Source organism: Anomaloglossus baeobatrachus, chromosome 4 (genome assembly GCF_048569485.1).
Source record: "Anomaloglossus baeobatrachus isolate aAnoBae1 chromosome 4, aAnoBae1.hap1, whole genome shotgun sequence".
Classification (NCBI taxonomy): Eukaryota; Metazoa; Chordata; class Amphibia; order Anura; family Aromobatidae; genus Anomaloglossus; species Anomaloglossus baeobatrachus.
In genome coordinates, this window is record NC_134356.1 from 703519500 (window position 1) to 703540272 (window position 20773).

The 20773-nt window shown below is 54.5% G+C and overlaps 1 protein-coding gene across 2 annotated transcripts in view; it reads right to left on the minus strand.

Annotated features, from left to right (window-relative positions):
• The window catches only part of LOC142302200 (phospholipid scramblase 2-like), a 63615-nt gene that overhangs the window by 13348 nt on the left and 29494 nt on the right, over positions 1-20773 (minus strand). For both annotated transcript variants that reach the window (XM_075343293.1, XM_075343291.1), the window contains 3 exons: positions 6060-6241; positions 1210-1371; positions 263-391 (listed from right to left, as the gene is read on the minus strand). In XM_075343293.1, the coding sequence (XP_075199408.1) occupies positions 263-391; positions 1210-1371; positions 6060-6241 (473 nt within the window). The remainder of the gene's footprint in view (positions 1-262; positions 392-1209; positions 1372-6059; positions 6242-20773) is intronic.

Below are 20773 nucleotides of genomic sequence, written 5' to 3' on the forward strand. Positions count from 1 at the left end.
AATATTTCTGGACCTAACTGTATATTCATATTTCTGGACTAATTTTACCCTCTGTTTTGTGGATTATGTTATGAACCATTTGATTTGCTTGGAATAAATGCTCTTTGGATTGTACAGCCATCTCTCGCCCTGTTGATTGTGTGGTATGGGAGAAGGACCCAGTCACACAGGGTAATTCATATGGTGGAGCCATCAGACGTCCTTCTCCATCTCCTTCAGACCACAGAGCTAACCAGCAACCTACATGGAGGCAACTACTCACCAGGTACAGGGAAGAGCTCAACAACATGGCCTTCAGCGTCACCTCCAGGTCCAGAGGGAAGGAGACCAGAATGTGATCACCCTCCATCTTAATCATTCCCACAACATGCTGCTCATCCTGAGACTTCACCTGAGGGAGAAAAGAGAGATGGGTCTCTTAAAATCCTGAAACATGACACCCTAAGAGGATCGGGGAATACAGCTCTCTTCTATCTGTATCACCCTACATTGGCAGGGTCTTGGCTCTCTTATCTGTATACCCTGCAGGGGCGGGGTTATATCTTGCTTCTGTCTAGATCACTCCTGCAGGGGCGGGGTCATTTCTCTCTACTATCTGTCACCCTCCAGGGGCGGGGTCACAGCTCTCTTCTGTCTGTATTATGCTGAAGGGGAGGGGTCATATCTCTCTACTATCTGTATCTCCCGGCAGGGGAGGGGTCATATCTCTACTATCTGTATCTCCCTGCAGGGGAGGGGTCATATCTTGCTTCGGTGTGTATCACCCTGCAGGGGCGGGGTTATATCGCCCTACTATCTGTATCACCCTGCAGGGTCGGGGTTATAATCGCCCTACTATCTGTATCTCCCTGCAGGGGCGGGGTTATATTGCACTATTATCTGTATCACCCTGCAGCGGCGGGGTCATATCTCGCTTCTGGCTGTATCACCCTGCAGGGGCGGGGTCATATCTCGCTTCTGGCTGTATCACCCTGCAGGGGCGGGGTCAATCTTGCTTCTGGCTGTATCACCCTGCAGGGAGGGGTCATATCTCGCTTCTGTCTCGATACCCTGCAGGGAGGGATCATATCTCGCTTCTGTCTCGATACCCTGCAGGGAGGGATCATATCTCGCTTCTGTCTCGATACACTGCAGGGAGGGGTCATATCTCGCTTCTGGCTGTATCACCCTGCAGAGGGCGGGGCACACATCCCATAATTTGTGATTTACCTCATAGGTTACGTTGCCAAAGATACTGTTCTGGAATCTTGGTCCCAGGATGAGCAGAGCCACCTGCTTGGAGGAGTTCATGATGGACAGGTGGGTGACCATCATATTATTATGCACCTTGACAAAACCAACCGGATATCCCGGAGGACAGTGCACCTCCATCTACAGGAAGAAGAACATGGTGTCAGGAGTGACCATCAGAGGGCGCCACACACAGGGTCAGAGCTCGTTTCGCCCCATAGGGCGGCTCCTCAGGGGATAATAAATGTCCGGCCCTCCCATGTAATGGACAGGAATGTTAGCTGTGCATCTCCGCTCTATGACTGTGTATGTCTGGAGCTCAGTGCTGTGGTGGGGAGGGGTGGGGGGTGGGAGGACCTCCCCGACGCAGAGTAATCAGTAGGATGAGGGGCACACTGTAATAGACAGAATGAATGTGTATAAGGTGCTGATGACTTTGGAGGCCACCACTGAGCTTGTGTAGATCTCTAGTCAGTGGAGGGAAGGAGCTGTGCACCACCGGGAACGTGAGACACCGCGGTTGGTATAGAAAGAGTTCACTCTGCACAGTATGGCTCCTGGTCTGACACCTCAAATCCTGGACCTCTCTAATCTTCAGAGCCTTTACTATAACAGACAACTAATGAATTGCACCAACCCGAAACATGAGATCTATAGTGACCGCGGTGCAGTCTATGGACATGGGATATTCTAATAAATCCTAATGAAGAGTCTCCTCTGCCTGGTGGTGCGCAGCTCCGTCCCTCCATTTACTACTCCCCTGACGCAGGTCACAGTTCCGCCTCACCTCCCAGGTCACAGTCCCGCCTCACAGGTCACAGTCCCGCTTCACCTCCCAGAATCAGGTCCCAGTCCCATCTCACAGGTCATAGTCCCGCCTCGCCTCCCGGAATCAGGTCACAGTCCCGCCTCACCTAACGAGTCACAGGTCACAGTCCCGCTTCACCTCCCAGAATTAGGTCCCAGTCCCGTCTCACAGGTCATAGTCCCGCCTCGCCTCCCGGAATCAGGTCACAGTCCCGCCTCACCTACCGAGTCACAGGTCACAGTCCCGCCTCACCTCCCGGGTCAAAGGTCACAGTCCCGCCTCACCTCCCGGGTCAAAGGTCACAGTCCCGCCTCACCTCCCGGGTCAAAGGTCACAGTCCCGCCTCACCTCCCGGGTCACAGGTCACAGTCCCGCCTCACCTCCCGGGTCACAGGTCACAGTCCCGCCTCACCTCCCGGGTCACAGGTCACAGTCCCGCCTCACCTCCTGGATACAGCTCACAATCCCGCCTCACGTCCCGGGTCACAGGTCACAGTCCCGCCTCACCTCCCGGGTCACAGGTCACAGTCCCGCCTCACCTCCCGGGTCACAGGTCACAGTCCCGCCTCACCTCTCGGGCCACAGTCCCGCCTCACCTCCCGGGTCACAGTCCCGCCTCACCTCCCGGGTACAGGTTACAGTCCCGCCTCACCTCCCGGGTCACAGGTCACAGTCCCGCCTCACAGGTCACAGTCCCGCCTCACAGGTCACAGTCCCGCCTCACAGGTCACAGTCCCGCCTCACAGGTCACAGTCCCGGGTCAAAGGTCACAGTCCCGCCTCACCTCCCGGGTCAAAGGTCACAGTCCCGCCTCACCTCCCGGGTCAAAGGTCACAGTCCCGCCTCACCTCCCGGGTCAAAGGTCACAGTCCCGCCTCACCTCCCGGGTCAAAGGTCACAGTCAAGCTTCACCTCCCGGGTCACAGGTCACAGTCAAGCTTCACCTCCCGGGTCACAGGTCACAGTCCCGCCTCACCTCCTGGGTCACAGTCCCACCTCACCTCCCAGGTCACAGGTCACAGTCCCGCTTCACCTCCTGGATAAAGGTCACAATCCCACCTCACGTCCCGGGTCACAGGTCACAGTCCCGCCTCACGTCCCGGGTCACAGGTCACAGTCCCGCCTCACGTCCCGGGTCACAGGTCACAGTCCCGCCTCACGTCCCGGGTCACAGGTCACAGTCCCGCCTCACCTCCCGGGTCAGAGGTCACAGTCCCGCCTCATTTCCCGAGTACAAGTCACAGTCCCGCCTCACCTCCTGGGTCACAGTCCCACCTCACCTCCCAGGTCACAGGTCACAGTCCCGCTTCACCTCCTGGATAAAGGTCACAATCCCACCTCACGTCCCGGGTCACAGGTCACAGTCCCGCCTCACCTCCCGGGTCAAAGGTCACAGTCCCGCCTCACCTCCCGGGTCAAAGGTCACAGTCCCGCCTCACCTCCCGGGTCACAGGTCACAGTCCCGCCTCACCTCCCAGGTCACAGTCCCGCCTCACCTCCCGGGTCACAGGTCACAGTCCCGCCTCACCTTCCGGGTCACAGGTCACAGTCCCGCCTCACCTCCCGGGTCACAGGTCACAGTCCCGCTTCACCTCCTGGATACAGCTCACAGTCCCGCCTCACCTCCCGGGTCACAGGTCACAGTCCCGCCTCACCTCCCGGGTCACAGGTCACAGTCCCGCCTCACCTCTCGGGTCACAGGTCACAGTCCCGCCTCACCTCTCGGGCCACAGTCCCGCCTCACCTCCCGGGTCACAGTCCCGCCTCACCTCCCGGGTCACAGGTCACAGTTCCGCCTCACAGGTCACAGTCCCGCCTCACAGGTCACAGTCCCGCCTCACAGGTCACAGTCCCGCCTCACAGGTCACAGTCCCGCCTCACAGGTCACAGTCCCGCCTCACAGGTCACAGTCCCGCCTCACAGGTCACAGTCCCGCCTCACAGGTCACAGTCCCGCCTCACCTCCCGGGTCAAAGGTCACAGTCCCGCCTCACCTCCCGGGTCAAAGGTCACAGTCCCGACTCACCTCCCGGGTCAAAGGTCACAGTCCCGCCTCACCTCCCGGGTCAAAGGTCACAGTCAAGCTTCACCTCCCGGGTCACAGGTCACAGTCCCGCCTCACCTCCTGGGTCACATGTCACAGTCAAGCTTCACCTCCCGGGTCACAGGTCACAGTCAAGCTTCACCTCCCGGGTCACAGGTCACAGTCCCGCCTCACCTCCTGGGTCACAGTCCCACCTCACCTCCCAGGTCACAGGTCACAGTCCCGCTTCACCTCCTGGATAAAGGTCACAATCCCACCTCACGTCCCGGGTCACAGGTCACAGTCCCGCCTCACGTCCTGGATAAAGGTCACAATCCCGCCTCACGTCCCGGGTCACAGGTCACAGTCCCGCCTCACCTCCCGGGTCAGAGGTCACAGTCCCGCCTCATTTCCCGAGTACAGGTCACAGTCCCGCCTCATCTCCCGGGTCACAGTCCCGCCTCACCTCCCGGGTACAGGTCACAGTCCCGCCTCACCTCCCGGGTCAAAGGTCACAGTCCCGCCTCACAGGTCACAGTCCCGCCTCACAGGTCACAGTCCCGCCTCACAGGTCACAGTCCCGCCTCACCTCCCAGGTCAAAGGTCACAGTCCCGCCTCACCTCCCGGGTCAAAGGTCACAGTCCCGCCTCACCTCCCGGGTCAAAGGTCACAGTCCCGCCTCACCTCCCGGGTCAAAGGTCACAGTCCCGCCTCACCTCCCGGGTCAAAGGCCACAGTCCCGCCTCACCTCCCGGGTCAAAGGCCACAGTCCCGCCTCACCTCCCGGGTCACAGGTCACAGTCAAGCTTCACCTCCCGGGTCACAGGTCACAGTCCCGCCTCACCTCCCGGGTCACAGGTCGTAGTCCCAACCACGGATCACAGTACCGCCTCACCTCCCAGGTCACAGTCCCACCTCACCTCCCGGGTCACAGGTCACAATCCCACCTCACGTCCCGGGTCACAGGTCACAGTCCCGCCTCACCTCCCGGGTCACAGGTCACAGTCCCACCTCACCTCCCGGATCAGAGGTCACAGTCCCACCTCACCTCCCGGGTCAGAGGTCACAGTCCCACCTCACCTCCCGGGTCAGAGGTCACAGTCCCACCTCACCTCCCGGGTCAGAGGTCACAGTCCCACCTCATTTCCCGAGTACAGGTCACAGTCCCGCCTCATCTCCCGGGTCACAGTCCCACCTCACCTCCCGGGTACAGGTCACAGTCCCGCCTCATTTCCCGACTACAGGTCACAGTCCCGCCTCACCTCCCGGGTACAGGTCACAGTCTCGCTTCACCTCCCGAGTCATAGGTTACAGTCCCGCCTCACCTCCCGAGTCATAGGTTACAGTCCCGCCTCACCTCCCGGGTCAAAGGTTACAGTCCCGCCTCACCTCCCGGGTCAAAGGTCACAGTCCCGCCTCACCTCCCGGATCACAAGTCACAGTCCAGCCTCACAGGTCACAGTTCCGCCTCACAGGTCACAATCCCGTCTCACAGGTCACAGTCCCGCCTCAGGTCACAGTCCCGCCTCACCTCCCGGGTCAAAGGTCACAGTCCCGCCTCACCTCCCAGGTCAAAGGTCACAGTCCCGCCTCACCTCCCGGGTAACATGTCACAGTCCCGCCTCACAGGTCACAGTCCAGCTTCACCTCCCAGGTCACAGGTCACAGTCCCGCCTCACCTCCCGGGTAACATGTCACAGTCCCGTCTCACAGGTCACAGTCCAGCTTCACCTCCCAGGTCACAGGTCACAGTCCCGCCTCACCTCCCGGGTCACAGGTCAGAGTCAAGCTTCACCTCCCGGGTCACAGGTCACAGTCCCACCTCACCTCCTGGGTCACAGGTCGTAGTCCCAACCACGGATCACAGTACCGCCTCACCTCCCGGGTCACAGGTCACAGTCCCGCTTCACCTCCTGGATACAGGTCACAATCCCACCTCACGTCCCGGGTCACAGGTCACAGTCCCGCCTCACCTCCCAGGTCACAGTCCCGCCTCACCTCCCGGGTACAGGTGCAGCCGCAGCTCTCCAGCAGATGCAGAACATCATTTCCACTGTTGTCCTTAATCTTCACGTCATAGAGAGGGCCGCAGCACACAACATCCTGAAACGCCTGGAACACTCGCTGACCAACATGGTTCAACACATCAAAGGTGCTGTTCCGACCTTGCGACACCGTAACTGGTGGGAAGAGGCACAAGAATGGATCAGTACCAGAACCCAGAGGACTGTCACATCAGACAGATAGGACCATAGTCATGGACAGCCCCGATGTAGAAAACACAAATGAGGCTAAAGTGAAGAAGACAACACACCATGCGAGGTCCTATCTCCAGGTATTAGCAGGATTAAGCTGACAACCCACAAGACACCAGGAGCTATAACACTAGACTGTAGGACTAGATCAGCAACCCACAGGTCACCAGAGTAATAGATAAAGATATATACCAACATTTTGGTATATCAGTTTGTGTTCAGTAGCTAAAAGTTCCTATAGGCTGGATCACTGCTTCCGGTCCTGCAGCCTACTGGCTCCTGTACAGACTAGTATCTCCAGCTGCACAACCCCCTAATGGTTCCTTTACAGACTAGTATCCCCAACTGCCGAGCCCCTACTGGATCCTGTACAGACTAGTATCCCCAACTGCACAGCCCCTACTGGCTCCTGTACAGACTAGTATCTCCAGCTGCCGAGCCCCTACTGGATCCTGTACAGACTAGTATCCCCAGCTGCACAGCCCCTGCTGGCTCCTGTACAGACTAGTATCCCCAGATGCACAGCCCCTACTGGCTCCTGTACAGACTAGTATCTACAGCTGCACAGCCCCTACTGGATCCTGTACAGACTAGTATCTCCAACTGCCCAGCCCCTACTGGATCCTGTACAAACTAGTATCCCCAACTGCACAGCCCCTACTGGCTCCTGTACAGACTAGTATCCCCAACTGCACAACCCCTAATGGATCCTGTACAGACTAGTATCCCCAACTGCACAGCCCCTACTGGCTCCTGTACAGACTAGTATCCCCAACTGCACAGCCCCTACTGGCTCCTGTACAGACTAGTATCCCCAACTGCACAGCCCCTACAGACTAGTATCCCCAGCTGCACAGCCCCTACTGGCTCCTGTACAGACTAGTATTCCCCAGCTGCCCAGCCCCTACTGGATCCTGTACAGACTAGTATCCCCAACTGCACAGCCCCTACTGGCTCCTGTACAGACTAGTATCCCCAGCTGCACAGCCCCTACTGGATCCTGTACAGACTAGTATCCCCAGCTGCACAGCCCCTACTGGCTCCTGTACAGACTAGTATCCCCAGCTGCCCAGCCCCTACTGGATCCTGTACAGACTAGTATCCCCAACTGCACAGCCCCTACTGGCTCCTGTACAGACTAGTATCCCCAACTGCACAGCCCCTACTGGATCCTGTACAGACTAGTATCCCCAACTGCACAGCCCCTACTGGCTCCTGTACAGACTAGTATCCCCAGCTGCACAGCCCCTACTGGCTCCTGTACAGACTAGTATCCCCAGCTGCACAGCCCCTACTGGCTCCTGTACAGACTAGTATCCCCAGATGCACAGCCCCTACTGGCTCCTGTACAGACTAGTATCTACAGCTGCACAGCCCCTACTGGATCCTGTACAGACTAGTCTCTCCAGCTGCACAGCCCCTACTGGTTCCAGTACAGACTAGTATCCCCAACTGCCCAGCCCCTACTGGATCCTGTACAGACTAGTATCCCCAGCTGCACAGCCCCTACTGGATCCTGTACAGACTAGTATCCCCAGCTGCCCAGCCCCTACTGGATCCTGTACAGACTAGTATCCCCAACTGCACAGCCCCTACTGGCTCCTGTACAGACTAGTATCCCCAGCTGCACAGCCCCTACTGGATCCTGTACAGACTAGTATCCACAATTGAGCAGCCCCTACTGGATCCTGTACAGACTAGTATCCCCAGCTGCACAGCCCCTACTGGATCCTGTACAGACTAGTATCCCCAGCTGCACAGCCCCTACTGGCTCCTGTACAGACTAGTATCTCCAGCTGCACAGCCCCTACTGGATCCTGTACAGACTAGTATCCCCAACCGCACAGCCTCTACTGGCTCCTGTGCAGACTAGTATCCCCAACCGCCCAGCCCCTACTGGATCCTGTACAGACTAGTATCCCCAACTGCACAGCCCCTACTGGTTCCAGTACAGACTAGTATCCCCAACTGCCCAGCCCCTACTGGATCCTGTACAGGCTAGTATCCCCAACTGCACAGCCCCTACTGGATCCTGTACAGACTAGTATCCCCAACTGCACAGCCCCTACTGGTTCCAGTACAGATTAGTATCCCGAACTGCCCAGCCCCTACTGGCTCCTGTACAGACTAGTATCCCCAGCCCCTACTGGTTCCTGTACAGACTAGTATCCCCAGCTGCACAGCCCCTACTGGATGCTATACAGACTAGTATCTCCAGATGCACAGCCCCTACTGGATCCTGTACAGACTAGTATCTCCAGCTGCACAGCCCCTACTGGATCCTGTACAGACTAGTATCCCCAGCTGCACAGCCCCTACTGGATCCTGTACAGACTAGTATCCCCAGCTGCCCAGCCCCTACTGGCTCCTGTACAGACTAGTAACCCCAGCTGCACAGCCCCTACTGGTTCCTGTACAGACTAGTATCCCCAATTGAGCAGCCCCTACTGGATCCTGTACAGACTAGTATCCCCAGCTGCACAGCCCCTACTGGCTCCTGTACAGACTAGTATCTCCAGCTGCACAACCCCTACTGGATCCTGTACAGACTAGTAATCCCAATTGAGCAGCCCCTACTGGCTCCTGTACAGACTAGTATCTCCAACTGCACAGCCCCTACTGGCTCCTGTACAGACTAGTATCTCCAACTGCACAGCCCCTACTGGATCCTGTGCAGACTAGTATCCCCAGCTGCACAGCCCCTACTGGTTCCTGTACAGACTAGTATCCTCAGCTGCACAGCCCCTACTGGATCCTGTACAGACTAGTATCCCCAGCTGCACAGCCCCTACTGGATCCTGTACAGACTAGTGTCCCCAGCTGCACAGCCCCTACTGGATCCTGTACAGACTAGTATCCCCAACTGCACAGCCCCTACTGGATCCTGTACAGACTAGTATCCCCAGCTGCACAGCCCCTACTTCATCCTGTACAGACTAGTATCCCCAGCTGCACAGCCCCTACTGGATCCTGTACAGACTAGTGTCCCCAGCTGCACAGCCCCTACTGGATCCTGTACAGACTAGTATCCCCAGCTGCACAGCCCCTACTGGATGCTATACAGACTAGTATCTCCAGCTGCACAGCCCCTACTGGATCCTGTACAGACTAGTATCTCCAGCTGCACAGCCCCTACTGGATCCTGTACAGACTAGTATCCCCAGCTGCCCAGCCCCTACTGGCTCCTGTACAGACTAGTAACCCCAGCTGCACAGCCCCTACTGGTTCCTGTACAGACTAGTATCCCCAATTGAGCAGCCCCTACTGGATCCTGTACAGACTAGTATCCCCAATTGAGCAGCCCCTACTGGCTCCTGTACAGACTAGTATCTCCAACTGCACAGCCCCTACTGGCTCCTGTACAGACTAGTGTCCCCAGCTGCACAGCCCCTACTGGATCCTGTACAGACTAGTATCCCCAGCTGCACAGCCCCTACTGGATCCTGTACAGACTAGTATCCCCAGCTGCACAGCCCTTACTGGATCCTGTACAGACTAGTGTCCCCAGCTGCACAGCCCCTACTGGATCCTGTACAGACTAGTATCCCCAACTGCCCAGCCCCTACTGGCTCCTGTACAGACTAGTATCCCCAACTGCCGAGCCCCTACTGGCTCCTGTACAGACTAGTATCTCCAGCTGCACAGCCCCTACTGGCTCCTGTACAGACTAGTATCCCCAACTGCCCAGCCCCTACTGGCTCCTGCACAGACTAGTATCCCCAACTGCCGAGCCCCTACTGGATCCTGTACAGACTAGTATCCCCAATTGAGCAGCCCCTACTGGCTCCTGTACAGACTAGTATCCCCAACTGCACAGCCCCTACTGGATCCTGTACAGACTAGTATCTCCAGCTGCACAGCCCCTACTGGATCCTGTACAGACTAGTATCTCCAGCTGCACAGCCCCTACTGGCTCTTGTACAGACTAGTATCCCCAACTGCACAGCCCCTACTGGCTCCTGTACAGACTAGTATCCCCAACTGCACAGCCCCTACTGGCTCCTGTACAGACTAGTATCCCCAGCTGCACAGCCCCTACTGGCTCCTGTACAGACTAGTATCCCCAGCTGCACAGCCCCTACTGGCTCCTGTACAGACTAGTATCTCCAGCTGCACAGCCCCTACTGGATCCTGTACAGACTAGTATCCCCAGCTGCACAGCCCCTACTGGCTCCTGTACAGACTAGTATCCCCAGCTGCACAGCCCCTACTGGCTCCTGTACAGACTAGTATCCTCAGCTGCACAGCCCCTACTGGCTCCTGTACAGACTAGTATCCTCAGCTGCACAGCCCCTACTGGCTCCTGTACAGACTAGTATCCCCAACTGCACAACCCCTACTGGATCCTGTACAGACTAGTATCCCCAACTGCACAACCCCTACTGGCTCCTGTACAGACTAGTATCCCCAACTGCACAACCCCTACTGGCTCCTGTACAGACTAGTATCCCCAACTGCACAGCCCCTACTGGCTCCTGTACAGACTAGTATCCCCAACTGCACAGCCCCTACTGGCTCCTGTATAGACTAGTATCCCCAACTGCACAACCCCTACTGGCTCCTGTACAGACTAGTATCCCCAGCTGCACAGCCCCTACTGGCTCCTGTACAGACTAGTATCCCCAACTGCACAGCCCCTACTGGATCCTGTACAGACTAGTATCCCCAACTGCACAGCCCCTACTGGCTCCTGTACAGACTAGTATCCCCAGCTGCTCAGCCCCTACTGGCTCCTGTACAGACTAGTATCCCCAACTGCACAACCCCTACTGGCTCCTGTACAGACTAGTATCCCCAACTGCACAACCCCTACTGGCTCCTGTACAGACTAGTATCCCCAACTGCACAGCCCCTACTGGATCCTGTACAGACTAGTATCCCCAGCTGCTCAGCCCCTACTGGATCCTGTACAGACTAGTATCTCCAACTGCACAGCCCCTACTGGCTCCTGTACAGACTAGTATCCCCAACTGCACAGCCCCTACTGGCTCCTGTACAGACTAGTATCCCCAACTGCACAGCCCCTACTGGCTCCTGTACAGACTAGTATCCCCAACTGCACAGCCCCTACTGGCTCCTGTACAGACTGGAACAACCCTAACCACACACAACCCGGACCTGGCTGCTTAAAAGGTTATTCCACGTACCTCCCGAGGAAACAAAGCGGGGAGATTTGCTATCCACTACAAACCAAAATAGGGCAAGTGTGACAAGCAAAAAGGAGAAATAAATGGAAGCGAATGTGAACTCCTACAGACCTAACGACAAACAGAAGGAAGGTGAAGGGAGGACAAATGAGAGCGCACAGTGCAAATATCAAATAACCCTCGCAGCGGGTCTGGTACGCCAGAGCAGAATCCACATAGGAATGAATATGGCCGGCAGAGAAGACTGGGATAAGGAGGGTAGAAATCGCCCCACCCGGGATGTGATAGGACAGAGACAATGAGCAACTGAGAACAGGCGATCACCGCACACCATAGGAAGAGGAGCAAAGGTAGGGCAAGAGCATCCGGACAGGGACTGACCACACTGTGGTCCAGCAAAGAAGGACACCAACCACGGAACACAAGGTCACCAAATCAAGTCCTGAGGCATGACAGTACCCCCCCTCTTTATGAGGGGTCACTGGACAGCAGCCCCACCATCCGATTCTGCTGATGGAACTCCTGCACGATCTGCATGAAGACCTCCCAAACACACCCAGGTGTCATCTTCATCACCAAGACCCTTCACTTGGTGACATGCTGAAAACAGCGCCTGACCCGCCTAGATCGCCACACGTGCTCCACTGCGGACAGGAGCCTCCTTATAACAACACAAAATCCCATAAATACAAAGCCGCTTAACTAGTCAGATAATCCAGATCAATGCGGAAAAATGACGCCTCACGTATGGGGATCCAAGAACTACAGAACAATGGTGACAAAAGGAGTAAAAATGCAGGAAAAAGTATTCAATCTGAGAGCCATTGGGTCAAATACTTAATTGAGCTTGGGACATAGGGGATTGTGGGAAATTACTGATGAAACGTATTATTTCACCTTACATAGTTTGTTCAGATACATACACGTGACACATATCTAAAGATGGCTGCCATTTCCGGTTCTCCACACCCTGCCCTGGTATGCAAGGAATAACCACATATAAGAAGAATCACCATATAAAAGGAGAAGACACACTGGCCAACCTCACGGACCAACCCCACTGATGACCTCACAGACCAACCCCACTGATGACCTCACAGACCAACCCCACTGATGACCTCACAGACCAACCCCACTGATGACCTCACAGACCAACCCCACTGATGACCTCACAGACCAACCCCACTGATGACCTCACAGACCAACCCCACTGATGACCTCACAGACCAACCCCACTGATGACCTCACAGACCAACCCCACTGATGACCTCACAGACCAACCCCACTGATGACCTCACAGACCAACCCCACTGATGACCTCACAGACCAACCCCACTGATAACCTCACAGACCAACCCCACTGATGACCTCACAGACCAACCCCACTGATGACCTCACAGACCAACCCCACTGATGACCTCACAGACCAACCCCACTGATGACCTCACAGACCAACCCCACTGATGACCTCACAGACCAACCCCACTGATGACCTCACAGACCAACCCCACTGATGACCTCACAGACCAACCCCACTGATGACCTCACAGACCAACCCCACTGATGACCTCACAGACCAACCCCACTGATGACCTCACAGACCAACCCCACTGATGACCTCACAGACCAACCCCACTGATGACCTCACAGACCAACCCCACTGATGACCTCACAGACCAACCCCACTGATGACCTAATTACTAATCCACTGACCACCAATGGACACATCCAGGCATGCCCACTGTAGAGCCGACCACGCCCCTTTCCTTGTGTATATAAGCAGGGGATCTGTTAAAATAAAGGCAGTTCCAGCAGCGCCATTCTCCGATGGAGCGCCCACATCCGACTCGGTCTGGTGTAATTCTTTCACGCATGCACTTGTTCATATCCATTAGGCCAGGAGCAGGCAACTACTGAACATTTCTCAGTGTCTCAAAATAAATTACAAAAAAAGGAAAATGGGTCTTAAAGAACAACAAGAGAAGATTAAAGAATTCCACCACTGCAGATAATGAAACGTCATTACAAAATGGCCGACAACACGAGATACTAATACAATCCGTGTTACTGAGAGAAAAGGAGGTGACCAGGGTAGTAACATCACCACCAAACGATGGGTACAATACAGCAGTAGCCTGTAACACAGAAATCATAACACTGGTGCTGAAGAGGTTAAGCCGCAAACTGATAGTATACAGCAGCGGAGAAGAGAGCCCCTTATGTATATAGGCCAGTAAAGATATAATATAAAGGGCAGAGGTGCAGTATATAAATGATAATGATATACAGCATGTATAGCACAAAAAGGTGCAGAGTATATAGCCAGGCACTGAATATATCAAAGGTTACTACACCTTACATCTGGCGGTGGTGGCAAAATCAACGGGGGAGAAACGTACGTCGGGGCTCAAGGAGGCATTATTGCTTCATCAAGGGAAGGCAGAAGTCAAAGATCCTGCTAATCTGAAGGACCTTTAATAGTCATGAAGATCATCATGTGATCGCGAGCCTGATCATGTGACAGCCATAAACAGTGCATGTGCATGCAAACCCTGAGCTTAGGGCTGTCTCTGCCTCCGACAGTCAATGTGAATGGCGCACACGCAGGAGTGATTGGTAATCATGACTCCAGCGATCGCACGACACCGCACTAAAGACACCAAGCAACGGAGATGTGGCGAATTCACACGGCAGCCAGACATTAAGACGCAGTGACTATGTAAATAGAGGCAAGGAGAAAAAACTACCGATGAGTCAATTGTGGGAGCATCATGGCCTCAAGAATAGGCATATATCACAACAGAAGTGGTAGCGAGGAAGAGGTCACTAAGACGCCTTTACATGTGTCTGTCAGGTGTCTAAATTAACAGCAAGTGTCATAGCTTCATCCAGGGACCGCGGGCAGGGACTGTATGCTATCATGTCCCTAATCTGACCCAAAGGTCCCTGACAGAACTACCTCCGGACAGCAGAGTCATTCCAGGAGGTCTCTACTGATCAAAGCCTACACTGAGCAGTAGTCCTCAACTCTCCGGCCTCCCTGGACCAGTTTATGGATCTTAGATTCGGCAAACGTGACTTTGTCAAGGTCATCATAAATGAGGCCAAGAGCAGAGAAAAAAAGTCTAGAGACGGGAAAATGCCGGAGAGTCCTAGGCAATGAAAATGCCCAAACCCAAGGCTCCCCACCGAGAAAGGAAAAATCATTGCCCACTCCATGACTCTCACCCCCAGAAGATACAGGACGGGGGTGAAAGAGCAATTTACATGAGGCAAAAAAAATTGAGAACTTACTTCCATCACCATCGAAGCAGTGCGGCAATTTTACCTCTGGTACAGATGTGGCGTTCTGATGGATCGAATACAAAGAAGCGGCAGAAAGTGCGCGCTGCTGCCCGAGCCGGATATCTGGCACTTCCAGAGACAAGGCCCATAGTTGCATAGCATGGCGTCCACAGGATCCATACTGACGTCTCAGCGCACACTAATGGGGTGGGCTATAATGTTCTGCACAGAAGTATCCAACATGGCTAAGAGGGGAAAAAAAAGCCGATCTCAATACAGTCGCACCTGCACCCTACTGGCTCCTGTACAGACTAGGATCCCCAGCTGCCCAGCCCTTAATGGCTCCTGTACAGGCTGGAATATCCCTAGCTGCACAACTCAAAATCTACAACCTGGACCTTTATGCCTGGGCCATTGAGATGTTCCAAGTACCTCCTGAGGAACCAAAGGGGAGGTTTGTTGTTACAAACCAAGATATGGCAAGTTGTAAGAGAAGAAAGCTAGGAAAAGCTATAGGAAAAGACCTCCTGGGGTGCGCTGTAGGAGAAGACCTCCTGGGGTGCGCTGTAGGAGAAGACCTCCTGGGGTGCGCTGTAGGAGAAGACCTCCTGGGGTGCGCTGTAGGAGAAGACCTCCTGGGGTGCGCTGTAGGAGAAGACCTCCTGGGGTGCGCTGTAGGAGAAGACCTCCTGGGGTGCGCTGTAGGAGAAGACCTCCTGGGGTGCGCTGTAGGAGAAGACCTCCTGGGGTGCGCTGTAGGAGAAGACCTCCTGGGGTGCGCTGTAGGAGAAGACCTCCTGGGGTGCGCTGTAGGAGAAGACCTCCTGGGGTGCGCTGTAGGAGAAGACCTCCTGGGGTGCGCTGTAGGAGAAGACCTCCTGGGGTGCGCTGTAGGAGAAGACCTCCTGGGGTGCGCTGTAGGAGAAGACCTCCTGGAGAGCGCTGTAGGAGAAGACCTCCTGGAGAGCGCTGTAGAAGAAGACCTCCTGGAGAGCGCTGTAGAAGAAGACCTCCTGGAGAGCGCTGTAGGAGAAGACCTCCTGGAGAGCGCTGTAGGAGAAGACCTCCTGGAGAGCGCTGTAGGAGAAGACCTCCTGGAGAGCGCTGTAGGAGAAGACCTCCTGGAGAGCGCTGTAGGAGAAGACCTCCTGGAGAGCGCTGTAGGAGAAGACCTCCTGGAGAGCGCTGTAGGAGATGAAATCCACAATGATCAACGAGAGTAGACTTTATACACCAGCATCTGGGATGTCTGAAAGCACCGAAACTCTGGAAGGAAAAGGAGTATCGCGCTGAGGGGTGTGACACCCTGGCGGAAAAAGATAAATCTGGTGAACACTCCAAAGACCCTGAGGCTGAGGAGTTGGAGTGCGAGAAAATCTTTGAAGTACCTAAGAACTCAGAGGAAACTGAAGATGATGCTGTGGAGACCCAAGAAAAAGCTGAAGCTGTGGAAGTGGAGAGAGCCACTGAGGAAGTGAAGTCTGGACCAGAGTACTCATCAGGAGGTGAGAGCTTGACTGAACCTGCTGATGAGGCCAAGACTGAAGACACAAGTCTGACTTGGCTCAGAAGTGTGAGAAACCAGAGGTCAATCTTGATGAGAATCCCAAAGACTCTGAAGCTGCGGCTAAACCTGAGGAAACTGCCTTTTCAAAGGCTCCATCTCTTCATTTGCAAGGAAAAGAAAAGAAGAGGAAGACGGGTTTGAAAGACATAAAGAACGGTCTGGTGGCCGTGAAGGTAAAGGAAATTGTCCGGTCTTTAAGTGCATGGTGGATGTGCCCGAAGACTTCAGAGAAGCCTGTGTCAGTGAGGCGGTGCATGAAAAACTCAAGAAGGCCATAGGAGCCTGTAAAGTGTATTTTGGCCCAGGGGATAATCGATTGTTGGTGTTATCTGCAAGTGAAGCCACAGAGAAGTGGGTGGATATCCTAAGTGAACCACAGCGTTCCGGGAAGTGATGGTAGTGAGAAGAGATTTAATAAGCCAGAATCAGACCAGACAGTAGATTCAACTATGGGGGACTCTCACTGCCAGACTCACCGTAGGAGACGGTGACAGATGGGCGAAGTCTGACAAAGGTGTTGAGATACTACAAAACTCAAAGTCACGAGAGGGGGTGTACCGCCCCCGTGCCAGCAGCCGCCGCTGCTCGGATCCAGACCTTCTAGAGGGGTGGTGGGGGGGTTGGCTCGAGGGTCTCCGGACCCGGGGGTCTCGCGGACACGCTGAATAAAAGGGGGATGTAGATGTTCGGAGTAGGCCATATTAAGTCCGTGACGCCACCCACGGTGTGCGGCGAGGTGGGACACCACCGCTGCTGCTATGGGGCACCCGGGGGAGATGTAGTGGCAGCTGGATGTTAACCCCTCCGTGGGTAGGGATGGTTGCCCCGGAACCCAGTGTCTCTGTGCAGGGTATGGCGATGGCAAGGGCCGGCGCACCTGAGCAAGCAGAGGGGATGTTTGGTTACTCACAGCAAATGAATCACACGAGTCTTTTGGTAAACCAAGGTGCTGGTGACCGGCCGCCGCGGCCGGTTGCACTCAGGTCCCCCACCCAGGCTGGTGGTCACTGTCCTTTTCCTCTGCACTAGTTTTGTGAATGGTGGACTGCCTGGTCTGGAACTCAGGAGTCCGCTCCTGGCTGGATGTGGCCTAAGGAGCCGTGCCCGCAGACGCTGGCCCGTGGGATCTATGGGCCCTGATGGTGGCAGTCTATCCCTATCGGTGGGCTGCTGTCTTCTATTAGGGACTTTGGGTGGGACAGGACCCATAATCCTGGCCTCAATCGGCCAATCAGCTAGGCCGCTAGTTTCGGTCCTGGCTTCAGGGTCTGAGTACCCAGTCTGTGCTATGGTTTCTGGGTCAGTTCTCCGTGTCGGTACCGGCGGGCTACAACCCTGTCCCGGTCCACCTCGCTTCTGCCAAGCAGTCTTCCCATCTCCTGCTGACGGAGACCACCGTCTGCCTCCTAGCCAAAGCACCAGGGCTCCAACCGTGGCACAGTTCAACTTGAACTTCCTCTGCTGGAGCTACACCTAGCTCCAGCCCACACTCCTCTCCACTTGAACTACAAACCCTTTCTGCTTGTTTTCTCGCCCCTGGGCTGTCTAGACCCCTGGGTGGGCGTGTCTGAACCGCCTGGTCCCGCCCACTGGTGTGTCTATCTATCCCTAAGAGGGGTTGACTAGAGTTTCACGTCGGCTGTGTGTTTCCTAAGTGAGGGAAGGTGTTATGCGGGGGCCTATCTGTGACTACCTGGTTTTGCCAGGGCATCACAGAGACTCTCTGATCTGGTAAGGAAAGATGCCAAGCCTACAGCTTTAGGCAGAAGGGAGTGGTATGCAACATGGCGGCTGGTATGTATTGAAGAAGTGATGTAAACCTGAATGTCCGCTGATACTTTTAGTGCCGTGGGTCTTGTCGAAGTGTTACAGGGATAGGTTTTACGGATAGTTAGAGACGGGAGGGTCTGGCTATCCACATACCTCTGATCATGGGTGTGTCTCATGTGTCATGGTGGGGACCGGTCGTTTGCCACATGGTGAGTGTGTGGAGGCTGTTATGTCTCCAGGGAGGATCCTCAGAGAGAGGTTGTGTGTTCTGACCAGGGTCAGTGTGTGGAGGTAAGAAGGCCTCCTGTGAGGTCTCCGTGCAGGGACTTGTGTACTGCTCGGTCACTGAAGCACTGCCGGTGCGTACTGCCGGTCACTGAAGCACTGCCGGTGCGTACTGCCGGTCACTGAAGCACTGCCGGTCACTGAAGCACTGCCGGTGCGTACTGCCGGTCACTGAAGCACTGCCGGTGCGTACTGCCGGTCACTGAAGCACTGCCGGTGCGTACTGCCGGTCACTGAAGCACTGCCGGTGCGTACTGCCGGTCACTGAAGCACTGCCGGTGCGTACTGCCGGTCACTGAAGCACTGCCGGTGCGTACTGCCGGTCACTGAAGCACTGCCGGTCACTGAAGCACTGCCGGTGTGTACTGCCGGTCACTGAAGCACTGCCGGTGCGTACTGCCGGTCACTGAAGCACTGCCGGTGCGTACTGCCGGTCACTGAAGCACTGCCGGTGCGTACTGCCGGTCACTGAAGCACTGCCGGTGCGTACTGCCGGTCACTGAAGCACTGCCGGTGCGTACTGCCGGTCACTGAAGCACTGCCGTTTGGGGTCTCTTCTGGTTTCCGGCAACGAGAGGTCGTTTAATTTTTGTATTGATGGCATGTGCTTTATGGAGTGTTAGTAAAGAAGCCTGGACACTTTATACCAAGTACCTCCTGTGCCCACCTCAATGCAAAGAGAAGCAGTTACCCCATCACACACCAGACTGCAGGACTAAACCACCAAACCATAGGCATAGAGAATATAACACCAGACTGCAGGACTAAACCACCAAACCATAGGCATAGGGAATATAACACCAGATTGCAGGACTAACCACCAAACCATAGGCATAGGGACTATAACACCAGACTGCAGGACTAAACCACCAAACCATAGGCATAGGGAATATAACACCAGACTGCAGGACTAAACCACCAAACCATAGGCATAGAGAATATAACACCAGACTGCAGGACTAAACCACCAAACCATAGGCATAGGGAATATAACACCAGACTGCAGGACTAAACCACCAAACCATAGGCATAGGGACTATAACACCAGACTGCAGGACTAAACCACCAAACCATAGGCATAGGGAATATAACACCAGACTGCAGGACTAAACCACCAAACCATAGGCATAGGGACTATAACACCAGACTGCAGGACTAAACCACCAAACCATAGGCATAGGGACTATAACACCAGACTGCAGGACTAAACCACCAAAGCATAGGCATAGGGAATATAACACCAGATTGCAGGACTAAACCACCAAACCATAGGCATAGAGAATATAACACCAGACTGCAGGACTAAACCACCAAAGCATAGGCATAGGGAATATAACACCAGACTGCAGGACTAAACCACCAAACCATAGGCATAGAGAATATAACACCAGACTGCAGGACTAAACCACCAAAGCATAGGCATAGGGAATATAACACCAGACTGCAGGACTAAACCACCAAAGCATAGGCATAGGGAATATAACACCAGATTGCAGGACTAACCACCAAACCATAGGCATAGGGACTATAACACCAGACTGCAGGACTAAACCACCAAAGCATAGGCATAGGGAATATAACACCAGACTGCAGGACTAAACCACCAAACCATAGGCATAGGGACTATAACACCAGACTGCAGGACTAAACCACCAAAGCATAGGCATAGGGAATATAACACCAGATTGCAGGACTAAACCACCAAACCATAGGCATAGAGAATATAACACCAGACTGCAGGACTAAACCACCAAAGCATAGGCATAGGGACTATAACACCAGACTGCAGGACTAAACCACCAAACCATAGGCATAGAGAATATAACACCAGACTGCAGGACTAAACCACCAAAGCATAGGCATAGGGAATATAACACCAGACTGCAGGACTAACCACCAAACCATAGGCATAGGGAATATAACACCAGACTGCAGAACTAAACCACCAAACCATAGGCATAGGGACTATAACACCAGACTGCAGGACTAAACCACCAAACCATAGGCATAGGGAATATAACACCAGACTGCAGGACTAAACCACCAAACCATAGGCATAGGGACTATAACACCAGACTGCAGGACTAAACCACCAAACCATAGGCATAGGGAATATAACACCAGACTGCAGGACTAACCACCAAACCATAGGCATAGGGAATATAACACCAGACTGCAGGACTAACCACCAAACCATAGGCATAGGGAATATAACACCAGACTGCAGGACTAACCACCAAACCATAGGCATAGGGAATATAACACCAGACTGCAGGACTAACCACCAAACCATAGGCATAGGGAATATAACACCAGACTGCAGAACTAACCACCAAACCATAGGCATAGGGAATATAACACCAGACTGCAGGACTAACCACCAAACCATAGGCATAGGGACTA